Source organism: Crinia signifera, chromosome 12, assembly GCF_055691185.1.
Source record: "Crinia signifera chromosome 12, ASM5569118v1, whole genome shotgun sequence".
NCBI classification, from domain to species: Eukaryota; Metazoa; Chordata; class Amphibia; order Anura; family Myobatrachidae; genus Crinia; species Crinia signifera.
Genome location: NC_139228.1, coordinates 1340868 through 1359893, shown reverse-complemented (window position 1 = coordinate 1359893; position 19026 = coordinate 1340868). Strand labels below are relative to the sequence as shown.

Here is a 19026-nt window from a genome sequence, read left to right as displayed (position 1 = left end):
TTCAGAACGCCATGATTAAGGACAAAGTTGGGTCTGAAACGTACACACACAACACCTCTACCTGTGCCTCACCCACCTTTCACAGATATTTCCTTATGTAGCCTCTGTACATAAGGAGTTGCAACAAACAGGACCAGGACACTTGGAAACGCAGCAGATCCTGTGGAGTTAAACATATTGCTATGCATTAAAGACATGCAAGCAGACTACGCTTATTAAATTATACACAGCATGCCTAATGTGCCTGTGTGTACATCTGTGGCTGTATCTGCATATGCAATGCTGTTACAGGTGGAGCCCCTCTCATTGTTGCCCAGCTCCCGCCAGAACGCCGGCAGAGAGGGACTCCATTAAACTGGGACGCGCGTTCCAGTCTCTCGGCGGCTGGGCAGCAGCTCCCTGCCCATCTCTGATTCAGGGAGAAGGGCAGGGTTAGCGGGGGGTGTTAGGGCGGTGATGGGGCCCGGCGGGGAGCTCCATCGCCACGGGGCACGGGCTGGCGATAGTTTCACCAGCCCCTGCAAAGATGGAGCACGCTCCATCTGTACTGTGTCAGTATAGGCATACTGCATATACTTTTAGTCAGCAGAAGCTGCTTGTGTGTCTTTTTTGCATAATGTGGTTAAGACATATTTTCGGAGGTAAAGACGCACATAATGATACCCTGTATTAGTGAACACGTTCGGGACTAGGTGCGACTCAAGGAGCTGAGGGAGGACACCTCTATATGCAACACTTTGCATCACTTATTGTTTTTATTATTTTAGAAACAATTACATTTAATGTATCTTCATTTGTGTCCCCTTAAAGGAATCCCCTTATTACACAGGACTCTGTTTTATTGTCTGTTCTAAATCCTATGTTTTACCCTGTTGGATAGTGACCTGTGCAGGCGAGTAAATATCTGCTGCTCACAGGAAATATTCATGAAATTCATTTTATTATAAAAATACAGGAAGACCATATAGGACGTGTACTGCTTATTGTCATGCAAATACTGAGGCAGCAGGTATACAATGTGGAAGGGGGTGATGGAGGGGGGGGGGGGGGGGGGTGACATATATGTCCCCTATACCTTTCTGGCTTCAGCGTCATGCTAACTTGTAAGTCTGATTAACTGGTTATTGCAATGGCCACCGGACTCCTAGCCAGACCTTTCTCAAAGTCCAGCAGACGATTGCGGATTCTTCCTCTCTGAGCCCAATTATTCATGCCCAATAAAATAGCAATCACTACTGGCTGCTGAGTATTGGAAAGGGCTGAGCACAGTTTCTCTTTATGTGTAGCGATGACAGACACAATGTTATTTGGGGACAGGTCTGAGGCCGCTGTGGCTGCAGGGACAGGAGATGGCTGGCTGTGAGCAGGATTGGCACACCCACTCGTCGTCCCCTCATGCGGTTTCAGGCTCAGAGATAAACAGCTCCTTGTAGAGTGGGGGGAATCTATCCCACGCGACGCCCAGGTGCATCTGTCTGAAGGTGTTCAGTTTCTCCACGTGTAGCTGGCAGATGGCAGAGAGTCTATCCTTCTGTGGCAGCTGGACACATGGGGGAATAATGAGCAAGCTATTAGCTACTGATCAATGTGTGGCATCGTAATGTTTGCATTTATCCTACTGACATGAGACCTACAAGGAGAAACTTGTGTTTACTACTATTATTTAGTTGTCAGAGAAAGCTCTGCAGGACACCAGCACCTACCGCAATGGAACCATGTAACTGACTAGGGTGCATCCCTCCTCTCCTCCCCTCCCCTCCCCCCCCCCCCCCCCCGGTACATAGACCTTGGAGAACTCATCCTGCTCCATCTATTGTCTACTGTGTGTCTCAGCCTCCACCTGCTGTACTTGAACCGGGCTACTGACTTTCCAAGGAGTTCGGGCTGTGGTGGTTATTCCCAAATCCCACTGTGCCTTGATCTGCCCTGGGGATGTCAGCCAATGCTTTCCCTCTTCCCCATATCCTCTTCCTCGTCTAACTTTTGTATGTTATCCTCTATCCCAATTTCCCTTACCCATGTGCATACCCCATCCTCCCTTCATGCTGCTACAGGCTTAAAACGCCCATCCTCTTTGTTTATAGGTACCGCCCCTTTGCACAGTTCTCACAAAACTTCCAGACATTCTCCTCCTACACCTGAGTGATGTTCATAGTGACCAGCGAGGGGGAGACTACGCTTAGCACAAAGTCAGCCATTGTACAGGCCGTACGTGAGCCAGATTTCCCATAGCCCAGACTGGATTCCCAGCTCTACTCACGGGAAAAGAGAAAACGAATAAAACAAAGCTTTCATTGAGCGGATCTCTTGTTCCGTCTATGCTAAATTGATCACAGCCACGATAACAAATTATAATAATGGATAATGAATAAATAAGTGGCCGTCTGACAGCAGAAGCTGGGAGGAGGTGGCTCCAGAGTTGCTGATACTGGGAAAACCAGGTCAGGACGGTATCATGAAGACCCAGGCAGTACAGTGTCTATATATGAGAAGTGACATTTAGCAGTGATCGCAACATTCCTGTGACTATAATCATGGTCAGTTGTTATGATGGTGTTACCTTGGTGTAAATGCCCTCCCGATGGGTCGTACGAAGCAGGTGTCGGAATGCCAGCTGCAGTTTCCTGTGCAGAGTCTCCACTTTGTGCTTCTCCTGTAGCCAGGGGCGGCCTGGGGAATTGTTATTGTGATTATACGGTGGTGCGGAGTCTTCTCACCATCTAATTAGTGTAATTAGCGAATGCCCTGTCTGCTTTATTGTATAGACATGAAAAGATTTGTTTCTGCTTAGAGCAGGGCTGGGCAACACTGGCCCTCCAGATGTTGATGAACTACACATCCCAGCATGCCTTGCATCAGTTTCAGCATGGCCACATAGCAAAACTAATGCAAAGCATCCTGGGATGTGTAGTTCACTAACATCTGGAGGGCCGGTGTTGCCCAGCCCTGGCTTAGATGATACATTCTTATTGTTATATTACATTAATTACATGGGTCTGTAATGGATTCCCAGCTGTATCATTCCTAGAACGTATGTGGCTGGTGTATATTTATATGCTGAGAGCATAGGGAAGGAGTAAGGCCCCATGATATCAGGCAGACAGTGGCGCAGTGCATTGCCTGCTGCACCTAAACATGTATATAGTGCATTAGCCTCCTACAGGTTATATCCAGGGCTATTTTTCTGCAGGCTCCAGCAGGAACTGAGGCCCTTATTCTAGTTCACTCTTTCTGTCAAAATATTTCTTAGATGGACAAAACCATGTGCACTGCAGGTGAGGCAGGTGTAAAACCCCACCCAAATCTAATTATCTCTGCACAAGTAACACCTGCCTCACCTGCAGTGCACATGGTTTTGTCCATCTACAAAATATTTTGTCTGAAAGAGTGAACTAGAATAAGGGCCTCAGTTCCTGCTGAAAAATATCCCTGGTTATATCTGATAGACAATTGTGCCGCATACAGACGGGACCATGCATCGCCATCGCTATGGAGCATACTCAGACAGATCTCTTAGAAAATAAGCAAATATCCCTGGTTATATCTGATAGACAATTGTGCCGCATACAGACGGGACCATGCATCGCCATCGCTATGGAGCATACTCAGACAGATCTCTGTGTGTATGTCCCTTTAAGTTAAAAAATAAAAATAAAAAGGATAATAAAATGGTGAAATATCATAACATATCCCAATCTGCCAGCATCCATATCCTATGCAATGGATGTCAGCACGTCATCAAGCTAATACAGTTAGAACCTTTGCGCTCCCTTGTGGCAAGTGCCTAAAGAATGTCTCTTACTGGGATCGAGCAGGGTCAGGGCACTGAAGATGGCCATCTCACGTTCCGACAGGCTGAGAGCACACAGGGACCGACATAGGTCGCACATGGAGCTGATCAGGTCACTGCACCCTGTAAGAGCAATGGAAACCCGTTAGTTTGCTGTGTGTCTGTATGTCATTAATGACACAATAATGACACTGATAAGCTTTACATTCTTTGCATGTTGTTTTCTACCAATTCGCAGTCTCATATGTGTTCATGAAGAGTTACAACTGCGCACGTTCGCAAAGCAGCAGCGTCCCCGGGATCCGCGCCAGTCAGCCTACAGTTATGATCGCGTTTTAGCAATTCATCTTCTTTGCGATAATTACATTTGATATTTAGCAACAATAAAACTGGTAAAACCTCAGGTACAGTCCCCTGTTCTGTGTACAGAAAAACACCACACGTGCAGAGAAACCACAAATCAGCACCTTGGAAATAGTTGGAAACATCCAATCAGATGGAGTCAGGACTGTCCATGTAAGCTTGCAAATAATGTGTCTTTCTAAACCTGGGCACACACCTATCCGATATATCGATGGACCAATCATACCGACCGAGCAGCCAACCCATACACACTTACCGATGGGCAATCAATGTGGCAGTCGGTACACTTAGTTGGGTGGGCTTACATGTTTCCTGCCCAGATGTGATGTATCCCCCCCCCCTCCCCCGCAGCAAGTCTGCCCACCGATAAACACAGCCAGATGCACTGATATATCTGCAGATAGTTTTGGCATCAGCTGTGCTACATCACCAATGTCTGTGAAGGACGCTGTTCACAGACGTATGCAAGGTACGCAACACCAGACCGGTTTAAGATCTATTGGCCATTCGATGTAGTCAGCTTTATGCTTATGTGCGTCTTTAGCCTGGTCTGCGAGAACATGCCCTTAGAGTACCCTGACCGTAAGTAGCAGAAGCATGCAACCTGTATGGGCACATATATTGCTTATCACTGCCCTGGGCATGTGCAGAGAATGTCATTTACTAAAACTGGCATAGTACTTCATCTGCATCATGCTCTTTTTAGCTAAAGCTATATGTAAAGTAGTGCTAGACTTCAAAAAAGCACGCCCATTCGGCTATTTGCACCTCCGCCTCTTACCCAGGGAATGGAAGAGCTCCAGTTGGGCATATTTGCCTTCAAAAAAGATGGTGTTGTTATGACTGTTAAATGCTCGGCTCATCCTGATCAGCAGCAGCTCCATTGCCCCTAGAGGGTAGAAGTGAGATATAATCAGGAGAAATACAATTACATAGAAGGAAAGATTTCTGATACTCTGAATAGCCAGCACAAGATAATAGCAACGGGGATTGGCCACCTGTAAGGGTGCTCCGTACATATGAGGAGGAGGCTCGTGAGGGTTATATAGCTCCGTACATATGAGGAGGAGGCTCGTGAGGGTTATATAGCTCTGTACATATGATGAGGAGGCCTGTGAGGGTTATATAGCTCCGTACATATGAGGAGGAGGCTCGTGAGGGTTATATAGCTCCGTACATATAAGGAGGAGGCTTGTGAGGGTTATATAGCTCCGTACATATGAGGAGGAGGCTCGTGAGGGTTATATAGCTCCGTACATATGAGGAGGAGGCCAGTGAGGGTTATATAGCTCCGTACATATGACGAGGAGGCCTGTGAGGGTTATATAGCTCCGTACACATGAGGAGGAGGCCTGTGAGGGTTATATAGCTCCGTACATATGACGAGGAGGCCAGTGAGGGTTATATAGCTCCGTACATATGAGGAGGAGGCTCGTGAGGGTTATATAGCTCCGTACATATGACGAGGAGGCCTGTGAGGGTTATATAGCTCCGTACATATGACGAGGAGGCCTGTGAGGGTTATATAGCTCTGTACATATGACGAGGAGGCCTGTGAGGGTTATATAGCTCCGTACATATGACGAGGAGGCCTGTGAGGGTTATATAGCTCCGTACATAGGACGAGGAGGCCTGTGAGGGTTATATAGCTCCGTACATATGACGAGGAGGCCTGTGAGGGTTATATAGCTCCGTACATATGACGAGGAGGCCTGTGAGGGTTATATAGCTCCGTACATATGACGAGGAGGCCTGTGAGGGTTATATAGCTCCGTACATATGACGAGGAGGCCTGTGAGGGTTATATAGCTCCGTACATATGACGAGGAGGCCTGTGAGGGTTATATAGCTCCGTACATATGACGAGGAGGCCTGTGAGGGTTATATAGCTCTGTACATATGACGAGGAGGCCTGTGAGTGTTATATAGCTCCGTACATATGACGAGGAGGCCTGTGAGGGTTATATAGCTCCGTACATAGGACGAGGAGGCCTGTGAGGGTTATATAGCTCCGTACATATGACGAGGAGGCCTGTGAGGGTTATATAGCTCCGTACATATGACGAGGAGGCCTGTGAGGGTTATATAGCTCCGTACATATGACGAGGAGGCCTGTGAGGGTTATATAGCTCCGTACATATGACGAGGAGGCCTGTGAGGGTTATATAGCTCCGTACATATGACGAGGAGGCCTGTGAGGGTTATATAGCTCCGTACATATGACGAGGAGGCCTGTGAGGGTTATATAGCTCCGTACATATGACGAGGAGGCCTGTGAGGGTTATATAGCTCCGTACATATGACGAGGAGGCCTGTGAGGGTTATATAGCTCCGTACATATGACGAGGAGGCCTGTGAGGGTTATATAGCTCCGTACATATGACGAGGAGGCCTGTGAGGGTTATATAGCTCCGTACATATGACGAGGAGGTCTGTGAGGGTTATATAGCTCCGTACATATGAGGAGGAGGCCTGTGAGGGTTATATAGCTCCGTACATATGACGAGGAGGCCTGTGAGGGTTATATAGCTCTGTACATATGACGAGGAGGCCTGTGAGGGTTATATAGCTCTGCACATATGAAGCAGGGGTCTGTGATGGTGCTTGTGTAGCATTATATGGTGATACAGTATACATATAGATACAACCTGTGGTGTAATACATAAGCTGGCAGTACTTGTAGTCACTGATTGATACATGAAGGAGACTATTGCTGTGTATGTGTTCATGTTACAGATGGACAGTGCTGCTGCCTCACTAACACTGCCACCGCTGTTACCTGCTTTCAGAAGTACAATCTGGTCGTTTGGATTCAGCTCCATAAAGCCACTGAGGCGCTTTGCAAATTCCACAATATACTGGATGGCGTTGGTCACGTGACACACACAGCGCTCCCACATCTGGTCCATGGGCTGCAGACAGACAGACATCCTAGTAACCACCTGCATGCTATATGTGGACATCCTGTGACTGTCCCAGGTCTGACACACATTAATCACAGTCCTGGTACCAATGACCTCTCCGTCTGCCAGTAACCCAAAATGAAATACAACTACTAGAACTTATATACAGAACTGGCTGCATTCCCTTCTCTGTATCCCACCCATACTGAGCCTGCTGTAAGCTTTGGGGGCCTAGTTATCCTTAAATATGAATTAAGGAGTTTATTATTGCTCCGGTGCGGATCAGAACTATGGTACCCTGGGTGCCGCCCTTGGTCACACTGTCTCCTGGGTACGGCAGATACAAGCTGCAGTAAGCTTTATTTAGACTATCTTATTTCTCCTCTGGCATACATGAATTGCCGGCTATATCTAATTGGCTAATGCTGCTTTGGTCATAGGAGGTCTGGAACAGGGGCAGCCAACTCCAGTCCTCGAGAGCTACCAACAGTTCCCGTTTTCCAGCTAGGTGGAGCTAAATACTTCACTTGTGATTCTGTGAGGAGACCTGGAAAATGTTAACTGTTGGTAGCTGTCGAGGACTGGAGTTGGCTGCCCCTGGTCTAGAAGATTGTATGTGCCTCCATACAGGTTCATCAAGCCAGAATAAGTCTCCAAAAATTACAGCAACCTAAAGAAAAAGGAGGAATCAACTTTCCAAATATGGAAAGATATAGTTTGGCCTCTCACTTCCGCTATATAAAGGACTGGGTCTGGGAGAGAGGGGAATACACTAACATCCACTTGGAGGGTGCAACCCTTATGACAGGAGGTTTGGTGTCTTTTCTACACGCCACACGGATTTGGAGGTTGAGTTGGGGGCTACATCAAACCCCCTATTAACATCTACTAGAAGGGCTTGGTATATTGTCCGTCACAGATGGGATATTAATTCCAAAGTTTCTATGTTATTAAACTTTTTGAACAACCCCAGCTTCCAAGAAGTCAAAGCTGAGCACCCATTTGATCGTTGGAAAGATATGGGTGTGTTCAGAGTTGGTCAATTAATAGATGCTGCGAGAAGAAAGCCCATGACCTATAGGCAGGTAGCCGAGAAATCTGAGAATATACCATTAGATTTGGCGTTTATACAAGCCCAACATTATGCGCAAAAAATGACTCGATCTCTCAATGAGAAGGATTGGGACAAGGAACTGGATAAGCAGCTACTTAGCCCACACTTTGGGAGAAAAGCCCTCTCCTTTTATTATCATTTTTTCAGAACCTTGACTAAAGACAAGGTGGTTAAAACAGGTATAAGCAGATGGTCCGAGGTGTTTCCAGACCTAACGGAGGCCGATCTTTATGCCCATTTGGGTTCCATCTGCAAGATATTACCTATGCCAACAAATATAGAGCTATTTTTAAAGATCTATCATAGGGCCTACTTATCTCCAAATAGGAGAAAAAAGATCGGATTGTCCAATGACAGTAAATGCCTGAAGTGTGGGCTGGGTGGAGCAAATCTGTACAACGGTTTATTACAACATATATACAGAGTGATTTTCAAATAACAGCACAATGGGCCATTTTAAGCATAAAGCCCTGTGATAGATCAATTGGGAACAGAAGGGTCAATGACAAAGTCATGTTGGCTATATCTGCTGCAGCAAAGAAAACCATTCTGCAGATGTGGATCCAGCCCCAGCCTCCATCTATGAAATTATTTTTGGAAAAAAATATATAATATATTCTTAATGGATTGGGTAGAAGCTTCCGTTCAAAAAAAGAAAAATCAGGATATATTCCTTGAGAACTGGGGAGAATACCCTCTCCCCGCAATTACAGGAAAAAATTAGGATCTGCTTTTCCCCTATTGAATGGAAGTAAAGCAGAGTTTTCTCTAATATATAGGGAAAAGATCTCGCCATGTAGCCATCAGAAATTTGCCACCTGAGGCCCTTCTCCGTACCTTTATAGCTAAACTACTCTATCAAGACCAGCATATATCCTGCAGATCCTTGCCTTTACATATTTTGCTCACCCATTGGATAACATTTATTTTTGTCAGCCTTTATTGACTCTGTAATTGTAATCCTGTATGTTATTCTTCAAGTCTACCTTACCTGCCATATGCCTGTATAACCTAGTTTTGAATGTCTTGTCCCCTACAGCAGTGGTTCCCAAACTTTTTTGAACCACGGCGCCCTAGACTATCACAATATTTTTCAAGGCAACCCTAGGTCAAAAGTTTATTGTTGCTAAATGTTGAAAAAATATTAAATTAAGTAAATTGTGTTTATATATCAACCTTAGGATCAGTTATGTAGTGAGGAACAATATTCACTTTTGCTTGCCACGTATTTCATGATTGGCGGCCACAAACTCTGGTTTTGCCTATGGAATGTGTCCTAGACCACCAATCCAAGGCACCCCTGCAAGTGTCTCGAGGCACCCCAGGGTGCCTAGGCACACAGTTTGGGAACCACTGCCCTACAGAATCTAAGACGTCGCTATCTGGGTGAAGTCCACCATATTTCACAACAATGGTTGTACGCCCGTAATGTTCTCTATCTTCTGTGTCAGGCAGCCCTCCTTGTTGTACATACTAAACATTAATCATTATGATATTGCTTTTGTGGCGGCTTAAGGATTTTTGCCTTTTTTTTTCAATTTGTATAATTGTTGGTAATTATTCCTGGAAACTTTCAACATCATAAATACACTTTTTTATTTTGTAACAAACTTTTTGGGCCATGGGCGATTCTTCTCTCTCTTTCTCTTCTCTTTCTTTTTTCCCCCTTTTTATTACTTCCTCCAATATATATAAGTATATTAATTGACCAAACTTTCTTTCTTTATTTCTTTGTTGTACGGTAAACAATTATTTTGCTTTATAAATGTTTTAGATTTACTTGGCAATTGGGATATATATTGCCCTAACTGTGCGGAGTTTATATATTCTCCCCGTGTTTGCGTGGGTTTCCTCCGGGTGCTCCGGTTTCCTCCCACAATCCAAAAATATACTGGCAGGCTAATTGGCTCCCAACAAAATTAACCCTAGAATGTCTGTGTGCATGTACATGTGGTAGGGAATATAGATTGTAAGCTCCACCGGGGCAGGGACTGTTGTGAATGTTCAACTATTCTCTGTACAGCGCTGCGGAATATGTATGCGCTATATAAGAAACTGTTAATAAATAAATAAATATTGCTACTGTACCTAAAATATTAAAACTCAAATAAAAACATTTTGAAAAAAAAAAGAAAAGAAAAAGTAAACAAACTCAGATTCTTGGACAGTTACCTTTTGGTGGAAATGTTCCACGTCTTCTGGTGAGAATGTCTCCCATCGCAGTACCTGCAGGTCCTCTTGACGAAACTGACACGTCTCCTGGTGCGACAAGACCACATTCTGCATCAGAAGCTCTGAAAACCAAAGAGGAAAAAACATCATGAAGGTGATAACACTGAAGGAGGAGGCTACTTGCTGCTTGGAAATCAGTGTATATGGAACGTCTGTGAAAGGAGAAAGGAAAGTACAACATTGAAAACACCAGCCCCTCATTGGGATCAAACACCCACTTACCGAGCTCTGTCACTGATACCATACAGTCTGGTGGAAGGCAGGTGCCAGAGCTCAGGCTGCAGTATGGTTCTAGAGTCTGCAGCATGTTTGGCCTTGCGTGCTCCACGTGTAGCTGCTGAACCCGGAGATAGCTCTTCCTAAGTGTGGTCTCCGTCTGGGTCTTTTCCAGTGTGTGTGGGTGAAGTACGATTGGATTCCGTGGTAATTGTATTCTCGGCATTGAGCAAGGACATGTGGAGCAGACGGACTCCCACCTACTGTGACCAGTCCATGTGGGAAGCTGCATGGAGGGAGGCAGCTCAGGAGAAGTAGAGGATGGCTGTTCAACCTGGGGTTCGGGGTTTCTCTGGCTGGCATCTGTCCATTGCTCCCTCAGACGAAGTTTCTGCACTTCCGCTTGCAAAATATCCCTTTGCTTCTTAGACATGCGCCCAAACTTTACAGCTGCAAAGAGAATAGATGGGGAAATACATAGAATAAGTTCGACATCTTCTACCAGAGACAGATAACAGCAGTGGTCGGGTTACTTCAAAGGAGGTTACAAATATACTGGATTTACTCTGAACTGTCTTACTTCTTTCTTTACTCACTTCTATAGTCACTTCTTTTATTTGTTTACTCCAATTCAATGAGAGGATTCCACATCAATACTGGTAATGTGACATATATTTGGTAAGAAGGTGAAGTGAGCTTGGCCTCAGTGTGACCTGGGGTATTCGCTGTTGTACTTTGTATACTCGTTCTCCTGTGTCCATCACACATTCACACCTGCAACTTTGGGGCACATCCTGTGGCCATTGAAGGACCTGTTGGCGTGGTCATGCCGCTAGTCTACGGGCAGTCTGGTGACCCACTTACTCTCAGCGTCTCGCCACAAGACAGTAGCGGAATCTAATGAAATACATATGGTCCTCATTGTGTCCCAGAAGCAAGCCGGATGTGCTTGTGTCCTAATTTAGCTTATCTTTTGATATACGTATGTGAGAGTGTATATGCCGGTCACACACAACTCAACTAAAGGACACAAAGAGCAAAATGTATAGAGAAAACTATAGAGGGTAATGCCTAGCAGTAGCCCAATATATCTAATCCAGTGGGAACGTTTATATAAACTCTTCTTTACTGGACCCTTTAAAGAGAGATAAGAAGTCAGTGCGCCGATATATGTGCATGGTGCGTTTCTTACCATCGCGTGACATCCCCAGGGATAGGCACTTCTGCAGGCGGCAATGCTGGCAGCGGTTCCTGCTGGAGCGGTCTATCTGACAGCTCTGTTGCTGACTGCAAGAATAGAGAGATTTCCCCTGTTGGCTTCTGCGGAAGAATCCCTGCAGGGTGCAGTAAGGAAGACAGGGACGTGAGAATACGCCACAATGTTTGCCCACTCCCCAGCTGCTGATTTCCAGACATGTGCCCTTACTAAGCTTTATATATACATTCCCCCGGTTCTAACACTGCCGTGTCACAGCACCATCTGCACAGTGTTATTATCATCATGTAGTATTTACAATGTGCTGGTGCATTACACATGGCCATACACTAAAGGGTTCACGGCATGCAGTGGCATTGAGCAACAGGTACCCCTGTCCCAGGGAGTGAGACTGGTAACATTGTCCAGGGTCAAGGATTAGGGGTAGGTTGGGTGCTGTCCTGATGGCCCAATTACAGCTTCTATGGCACCTTAGTTGAAGCCTTAGGGCACGCCCACCTTCTTATTGTGTGATGTCACTGACTGAGCACCTTTTTAAAGCAATGTTGTGCAAATTGTGTTTATGGTGTGCAGACAGAATTGATTGTAAACTGATAGCATATAGATCAGTGAGGTGTTACTGACATCTGTACTTTGTAGGTCCACCATGTGCGGTGATTACTGTCCACAAGTTCCTGCACCAGTGATGCTGATATGGCTACACGGCACATTGTACCTCTGGTGCTGCCCATGTCTGGCCTCCTCTACAACATTTTCCAGGGACAATTTCAGTTCCCAAACCGCCCCTGGCTACTGATGTACATGCCTGATGAGCCCATTCGTTATGTACATTAACTCCTTTACCATGACTTAAGCTGTTGTGCACCATAAGCGGATCTCTTTACCTTGCATCCTTCACACGTGATGACTCCATAGTGGATCCCGGAGGACTTGTCTCCACAGATTTTACACGGGATGACTTCAATCTGTGCTGAGGGAGGGAGAGATACAGGAGAGATGGTCACAATCTTTGCTGACATTTCCACTGATGCCGGTGAGAGGCTCACTCACAGTCACCAGCAGCGGCTGTCACCGGTGCCTCGTGCCTCACCACTACGGCTGAGTGTGCACTTACTGCGTATAGAATTCACCTTTTTTTTTTTTGTTACCTGGTATGGAAAGTGTTAAGATTGAAAGTGTCAACCAGAGTGTGACAGGAAATATAATACTGCATCACACAAGCCAAAGCTGCCTCTACCCATCTGCCAAACACCTCAGACTTCCGGCCTAACCCTAATCACTAGCACCAGGCCTGGAGGCTGCCGTCATGTGCAAAACCGCTGGCCAAGAGTACCCAGTGCCTACAGTATGTGTTCTCTATAGACTGTAAGCACGCAACAGGGCCCTCTCACCCTCATGTCTTAAAGGGCCCTTAATAATAAATATCAACTTGACGCAAGTTACGTCATTTTGCTGGTGCGTTTGGAGGACGGTTCCATCATCCCCATCACTGACACGGTCACTGCTTATCACTAGCTTGTGCAAGTGCACCCCCAGGCAGACAGAAAGGGCCGCTGGAGGCGGAGGATTCTATCCCGGAACTACTTCCAGTAGGATAGAGCGGGCCACCTGGACCTGACACCATCTGAAGATGACAAAAGTCCCCATAAGCAAAGTTTGCTGAATACAAGGCAGCCACATCGGGCCCCTAATCATAATTGGATCCCTTGCATAAAACGTGAGCAAACTACTGTTCCCAAATGTAATGTTTATCATCTGGGGAAACAAGCTGGATCATACAGAAAGTACTCCTCCTGGCTGTATATGCTGCTGCGCCCCAGTTCATCACTCAGCTGCTGTGCTTAGCTAATAATATGATGATTTATATATTGTAGGTTGCTTCTCCCCCATGATGCTTCTCGGTAGCCCTTACTCCCCATTAGTCCGGGACTCATATTTGTGTTGTGGATTGAAAAGGTCTTAATAAAATACAGAAGAGAGAATGAATAGCTGTCCGGCTCACTAAAGGAATTCAACGTAGCTTGGCAGAAGAAAACGTTGTGCGTCCGCTGTGTGTTCCTATTTTTAGAGCATTCAGTTGTGCTGCATTTGTACAGTCTTTGATCATATATAATCCATGTTTGTGTGTGTCCTGTGGTCTGGGTCTAGTGTGAGCTTGTACGTTTGCTGCAGGTGTTCACAGTAGCGCAGATAGAGAAAGGGGGGGGGGGGGGGGGGGGTTACTACTAATACCCAGAGCTGATGGAGGGGACCAGGGAGGCCCCATTGCCTGGCAGGCTCTTCTTAACCCATCACATGATGCTGTGCACTGGTTACAGTGTGGCCAGGGAGGTGTTTAAAGCAGTTTTTTTCTGAATTTTATGCAAAGGGCGCATGGCCACGCCTCCTGGGATTAGGCCACGCCTGAAAAGTACGTGGGACCTGCATACCTCCCAACTTTGTTCTGCTCCGGGTCGGGACTCAGGGGAAAGGATTGTGGCTTAGCTGGAATTCTGTGATTGTGAAGCCACGCCCCAATTTACCAATTTATCCAGTCCTAAATAAACATTTCACTGAACAAATAGATTAGTGGAATATCTCCCTGTAGCCACAATGAGGGGCCAGTTTATCATTAACTATTTGTGGCCTAAGTCACAGACACCTGTTTTTTTTTTTTTTTTTTTTTGGGGGGGGGGGGGGGTAGCTGCAAATGTTTATTAGCACCTATTACCCCCATGTATCATAGCGTGACCACAACAGAGATCTCCGATATATACTTTGGCATACCCTCCAACATGACCCATTCCATTAGGTCATAGCTGCCTACCCTCTAGCATTCTGCAGGAGACTCCCTGAAATAACAGCAATCTCCCTCTCTCCCTCATTAGTCTATCAATCTCCCTCATGTCACCTAGCCCACATTTACACTGTTACATCAGTCACCTCCCCTCCTGCATTCTGCAGGAGACTCCCTGACATAGCAGCAATCTCCCTCTCTCCCTCATTAGTCTAGCAATCTCCCTCATGTCACCTAGCCCCACATTACACTGTTACATCATAGTACCTCCCCTGCTGCATTCTGCAGGAGACTCCCTGACATAGCAGCAATCTCCCTCTCTCCCTCATTAGTCTAGCAATCTCCCTCATGTCACCTAACCCACATTACACTGTTACATCATAGTTACCTCCCCTCCTGCATTCTGCAGGAGACTCCCTGACATAGCAGCAATCTCCCTCTCTCCCTCATTAGTCTAGCAATCTCCCTCATGTCACCTAGCCCACATTACACTGTTACATCACAGTCACCTCCCCTCCTGCATTCTGAAGGAGACTCCCTGACATAGCACCAATCTCCCTCATTAGTCTAGCAATCTCCCTCATGTCTCCTAGCCCACATTACACTGTTACATCATAGTTACCTCCCCTCCTGCGTTCTGCAGGAGACTCCCTGACATAGCAGCAATCCCCCTCTCTCCCTCATTAGTCTAGCAATCTCCCTCATGTCACCTAGCCCACATTACACTGTTACATCATAGTTACCTCCCCCTGCATTCTGCAGGAGACTCCCTGACATAGCAGCAATCTCCCTCTCTCCCTCATTAGTCTAGCAATCTCCCTCATGTCACCTAACCCACATTACACTGTTACATCATAGTTACCTCCCCTCTGCATTCTGCAGGGAGACTCCCCTGACATAACAGCAATCTCCCTCTCTCCCTCATTAGTCTAGCAATCTCTCTCATGTCACCTAGCCCACATCACACTGTTACATTTTGGGGGAAAAAGGAATGAGAGACAGATACATTTACATAGAATCATCAGCACCATTTCCCAGCACTTACCAAGTATATTATCTCTTACTAACTGCTTTGCGTCTCATCTACATTTGGATATAAGTCATAATAAAAGATTCCTCTCAGATGTAGCAGTACACACCCACGCTTCTAGGTGCCACATTCACAATCTCTTTTCACAATCTCTCCATATATGGAAATAGACACGCCTTCTGGGTGGAGTGTGACACGCCCCCTCAATGGGGCGCCATACAAAATTCTGCTACCAACTATAATCTCCCTGAAACTAGTTTTCAAAAGTAGGCAAGTATGCATTAAGGTGCGTACACACGGGCTATAATCACTGGCAATATGGTCGCTGAGCGATAAATCGCCGGGTGTGCGCTCCCGGTTTTTAGCCCCCTTATGATCGCTCCTGCGACCAGCTGATTCCCTCTGCGGCTCCTCGGCAGAGGTTCCCTTTCATTAGCGACCATCTCTGAGCAATATCTCCCCCCCCCCCCCCCCCCCCCCGTGTGTACACAGCTTTAGGTACAAAATGCTCTGCTTCTGGACTTCTTCCTTAATTTAGGATTGCCTTCACCTTTGCTGGAACACCGGTATCATCAATGAACTACAGTAGTTCAACACAGGTGACTGCAATTATCAATTAAGAAAAAAGTCCAGAAACAATGCATTTTGTACCTAATGGAATGGTCATGTTGGAGGGTATGGTGTGGTCCATCCTTTCCCAGCTGCAGCCCCAGTAGGTTCCCTTGATTGGTGTGAAATCCGCACTTGGTGTTACCTTACCAATTACTTCCCCTCTATTACGTCTATGGCAGTGGTCAGGGAACTCGGTCCTCATTACCCCACACAGTGCATGTTTTGCAGGTCTCCTCACAGAATCACAAGTGAAATAATTAACTCCACCTGCGGACCGTATAAAATGTGTCTGTGAGTAATTAGTACACCTGCTGTGTTACCTACAAACCATGCGCTGTGTGGGGTAATGAAGACCGAGTTCCCTGACCACTGGTCTATGGAATCTAGCAGTAAGTGAAATCTGCTGTATACATCTATTATTCTAGACTAGAGGTTATGAGAAGATAAATCTGGGGCAGTGTGTTTATGTTCTCAGCGTAAGCTTAATATATTTGTAGATAGACTGTTTCCAATCAGTACACAGAAAAGCAGCCCCTGGACAGGAAATGTCACAACCTCACCACCCTCAGCAGCAGCACTTGTGTAAGTCTAGGTTTTTTCTGTGGGTGTTAAAGCACCAAAATGAGAGAGAATAGATGTGGATGTGAGTCAGCAGAGCCACCAGATATTAGTCAGGAGTCGCTGGCGGCCTGGCCTGACGGTAACTCTCCCTTTTATCTGCCTGATCCTGACAGGAACACAAACCCCACGTAAGGTCAGATTGGCCCAAGGCATTGCTGACAGTCAGTTAGGACAAGTACAGGTATTCTGACCTCTCCTTTCCTCTATACCCACACTGTTTCCATCAGGGGACTCACCTGCTAGACCCATTTCTAAGGTAGACGTATCACATATTTACAGGCAAAAAAATGGAATACGCACAGGTAGGTATGCCAATCCCAACGCCTCTTGTCTAGTTGGCATTCACATTCCCCTCACTGACCTTATGACTGTACCCTATGTTTAAAGAGTACGAGCAATCCACCAACTGCCCACACATCCGCTGCAGGAGCCATCGGTGATCGAGAGCTCACTGGGTGGGCGCATACAAATGCACCCACCCAGTTTTGATGTCAATCTCGATGGACCGGGCAGTGTGTATGGAGAACACACTGCCCGATCAGTCTGTAGATAAATCTGCAGAATAATTGATCTGCACATACGCTATATCTTTTAGTATATAAAATATCCTAGACTGCATCCAGGGCTTGAATAACCTCAGGCACACAAATGGTTAACCATTGGTCTGAGAACTTGCTGTAATCAGGATTCTGTGCACCTGTGTAGTCAGCTTGGGAAGGGGCTGCAATCTGGAAACTTGTATGCACAGCAGACCCTAGAGTCCCTGGGAAGCCTGAAGAGGATCACAGTTTGTCAGATGGTGTGATACTCTCTGTCTCCATCTGTGACTGGTGTAATACTCTCTGTCTCCATATGTGACATTGGTGTACTCTCTGTCTCCATCTGTGACTGGTGTGATACTCTCTGTCTCCATCTGTGACTGGTGTAATACTCTCTGTCTCCATATGTGACTGGTGTAATACTCTCTGTCTCCATATGTGACTGGTGTAATACTCTCTGTCTCCATCTGTGACATTGGTGTACTCTGTCTCCATCTGTGACTGGTGTGATACTCTCTGTCTCCATCTGTGACTGGTGTGATACTCTCTGTCTCCATCTGTGACTGGTGTGATACTCTCTGTCTCCATCTGTGACTGGTGTGATACTCTCTGTCTCCATCTGTGACTGGTGTGATACTCTCTGTCTCCATCTGTGACTGGTGTGATACTCTCTGTCTCCATCTGTGACATGGGTGTGATACTCTCTGTCTCCATCTGTGACATGGGTGTGATACTCTCTGTCTCCATCTGTGACATGGGTGTGATACTCTCTGTCTCCATCTGTGACATGGGTGTGATACTCTCTGTCTCCATCTGTGACATGGGTGTGATACTCTCTGTCTCCATCTGTGACATTGGTGTGATACTCTCTGTCTCCATCTGTGACTGGTGCGATACTCTCTGTCTCCATCTGTGACTGGTGCGATACTCTCTGTCTCCATCTGTGACTGGTGCGATACTCTCTGTCTCCATCTGTGACTGGTGTGATACTCTCTGTCTCCATCTGTGACATGGGTGTGATTACTCTCTGTCTCCATCTGTGACATGGGTGTGATTACTCTCTGTCTCCATCTGTGACATGGGTGTGATACTCTCTGTCTCCATCTGTGACATGGGTGTGATTACTCTCTGTCTCCATCTGTGACATGGGTGTGATTACTCTCTGTCTCCATCTGTGACATGGGTGTGATTACTCACTGTCTTGTGTACTACTCCACTCTCCATCTGTAACACTGTCTGGTGTAGTACTGTCTCTCACTCTCTCTCCATCTGTGACATTGGTGTAACACTCTCACTGTCCACCTGTAAAGGTGCATACACACGGCATTTATCACTGGCAATATGGTCGCTGAGCGTATATCTCCCCGTGTGTACACCGCTTCACCCTTACATAGTAGGTTAGGTTGAAAAAAAACTTACGTGCATTAAGTTCAACCTTTGATTACTGGTTATATCCTTGGGTGTTTTTATCTAATAAATGATTGTCTAGCCTTAAGATAAAGGATGCTATTGAATCAGCCGACACCACTTCACATAGAAGAAAGGGCTTTTTCTACGGTCAGGGCAGTAAAATGTTGGCACTCTTCTAAGTGTTCTAACCCGCCTCTCTCTTCC

At 46.1% G+C, this 19026-nt stretch overlaps 2 protein-coding genes across 30 annotated transcripts in view; one reads left to right on the top strand and one right to left on the bottom strand.

Moving 5' to 3' along the window:
* The window catches only part of LOC146049607 (immunoglobulin superfamily member 11-like), a 571199-nt gene that overhangs the window by 51016 nt on the left and 501157 nt on the right, over positions 1 to 19026 (top strand). For 2 of the 25 annotated variants that reach the window (XR_014466154.1, XR_014466156.1), the window contains exon 6: positions 2085 to 2843. The exons of the other annotated variants lie outside the window; for them this stretch is intronic. The gene's annotated coding sequence lies outside the window, so the exon portion shown is untranslated. Of the gene's footprint in view, positions 1 to 2084; positions 2844 to 19026 lie in introns of those variants that run through there. 25 annotated transcript variants of the gene reach the window in all.
* On the bottom strand, positions 776 to 17332 carry LOC146049604 (nuclear receptor ROR-alpha A-like). Of its 5 annotated transcripts, none has more exons than XM_083166123.1 (10): positions 17235 to 17332; positions 12719 to 12804; positions 11811 to 11905; positions 10625 to 11068; positions 10343 to 10464; positions 6933 to 7065; positions 4935 to 5042; positions 3803 to 3913; positions 2561 to 2670; positions 776 to 1540 (listed from the first exon to the last, which is right to left on the bottom strand). In XM_083166123.1, exons 1-10 carry the CDS (start codon positions 17289 to 17291, stop codon positions 1394 to 1396), a joined length of 1413 nt encoding a protein of 470 aa, XP_083022249.1. In that variant the 5' UTR covers positions 17292 to 17332; the 3' UTR covers positions 776 to 1393. The 5 variants fall into 5 exon arrangements, with proteins under 5 accessions (XP_083022249.1, XP_083022250.1, XP_083022251.1 ...); XM_083166124.1 differs by lacking the exon at positions 17235 to 17332 and adding an exon at positions 17110 to 17228 and having other exon boundaries at positions 777 to 1540; XM_083166125.1 differs by lacking the exon at positions 17235 to 17332 and adding an exon at positions 16813 to 17065 and having other exon boundaries at positions 777 to 1540.

What these genes read in the sequence shown, in the direction of transcription:
- LOC146049604 (XM_083166122.1), bottom strand. An exon ending in TCACGTGTGAAGGATGCAAG is followed by an intron (nt 11,953 to 12,718) that starts GTAAAGAGATCC and finishes TGCACCCTGCAG; the next exon opens with GGATTCTTCCGCAGAAGCCA. An exon ending in CCTGACCCTGCTCGATCCCA is followed by an intron (nt 2,671 to 3,802) that starts GTAAGAGACATT and finishes ACAATTCCCCAG; the next exon opens with GCCGCCCCTGGCTACAGGAG.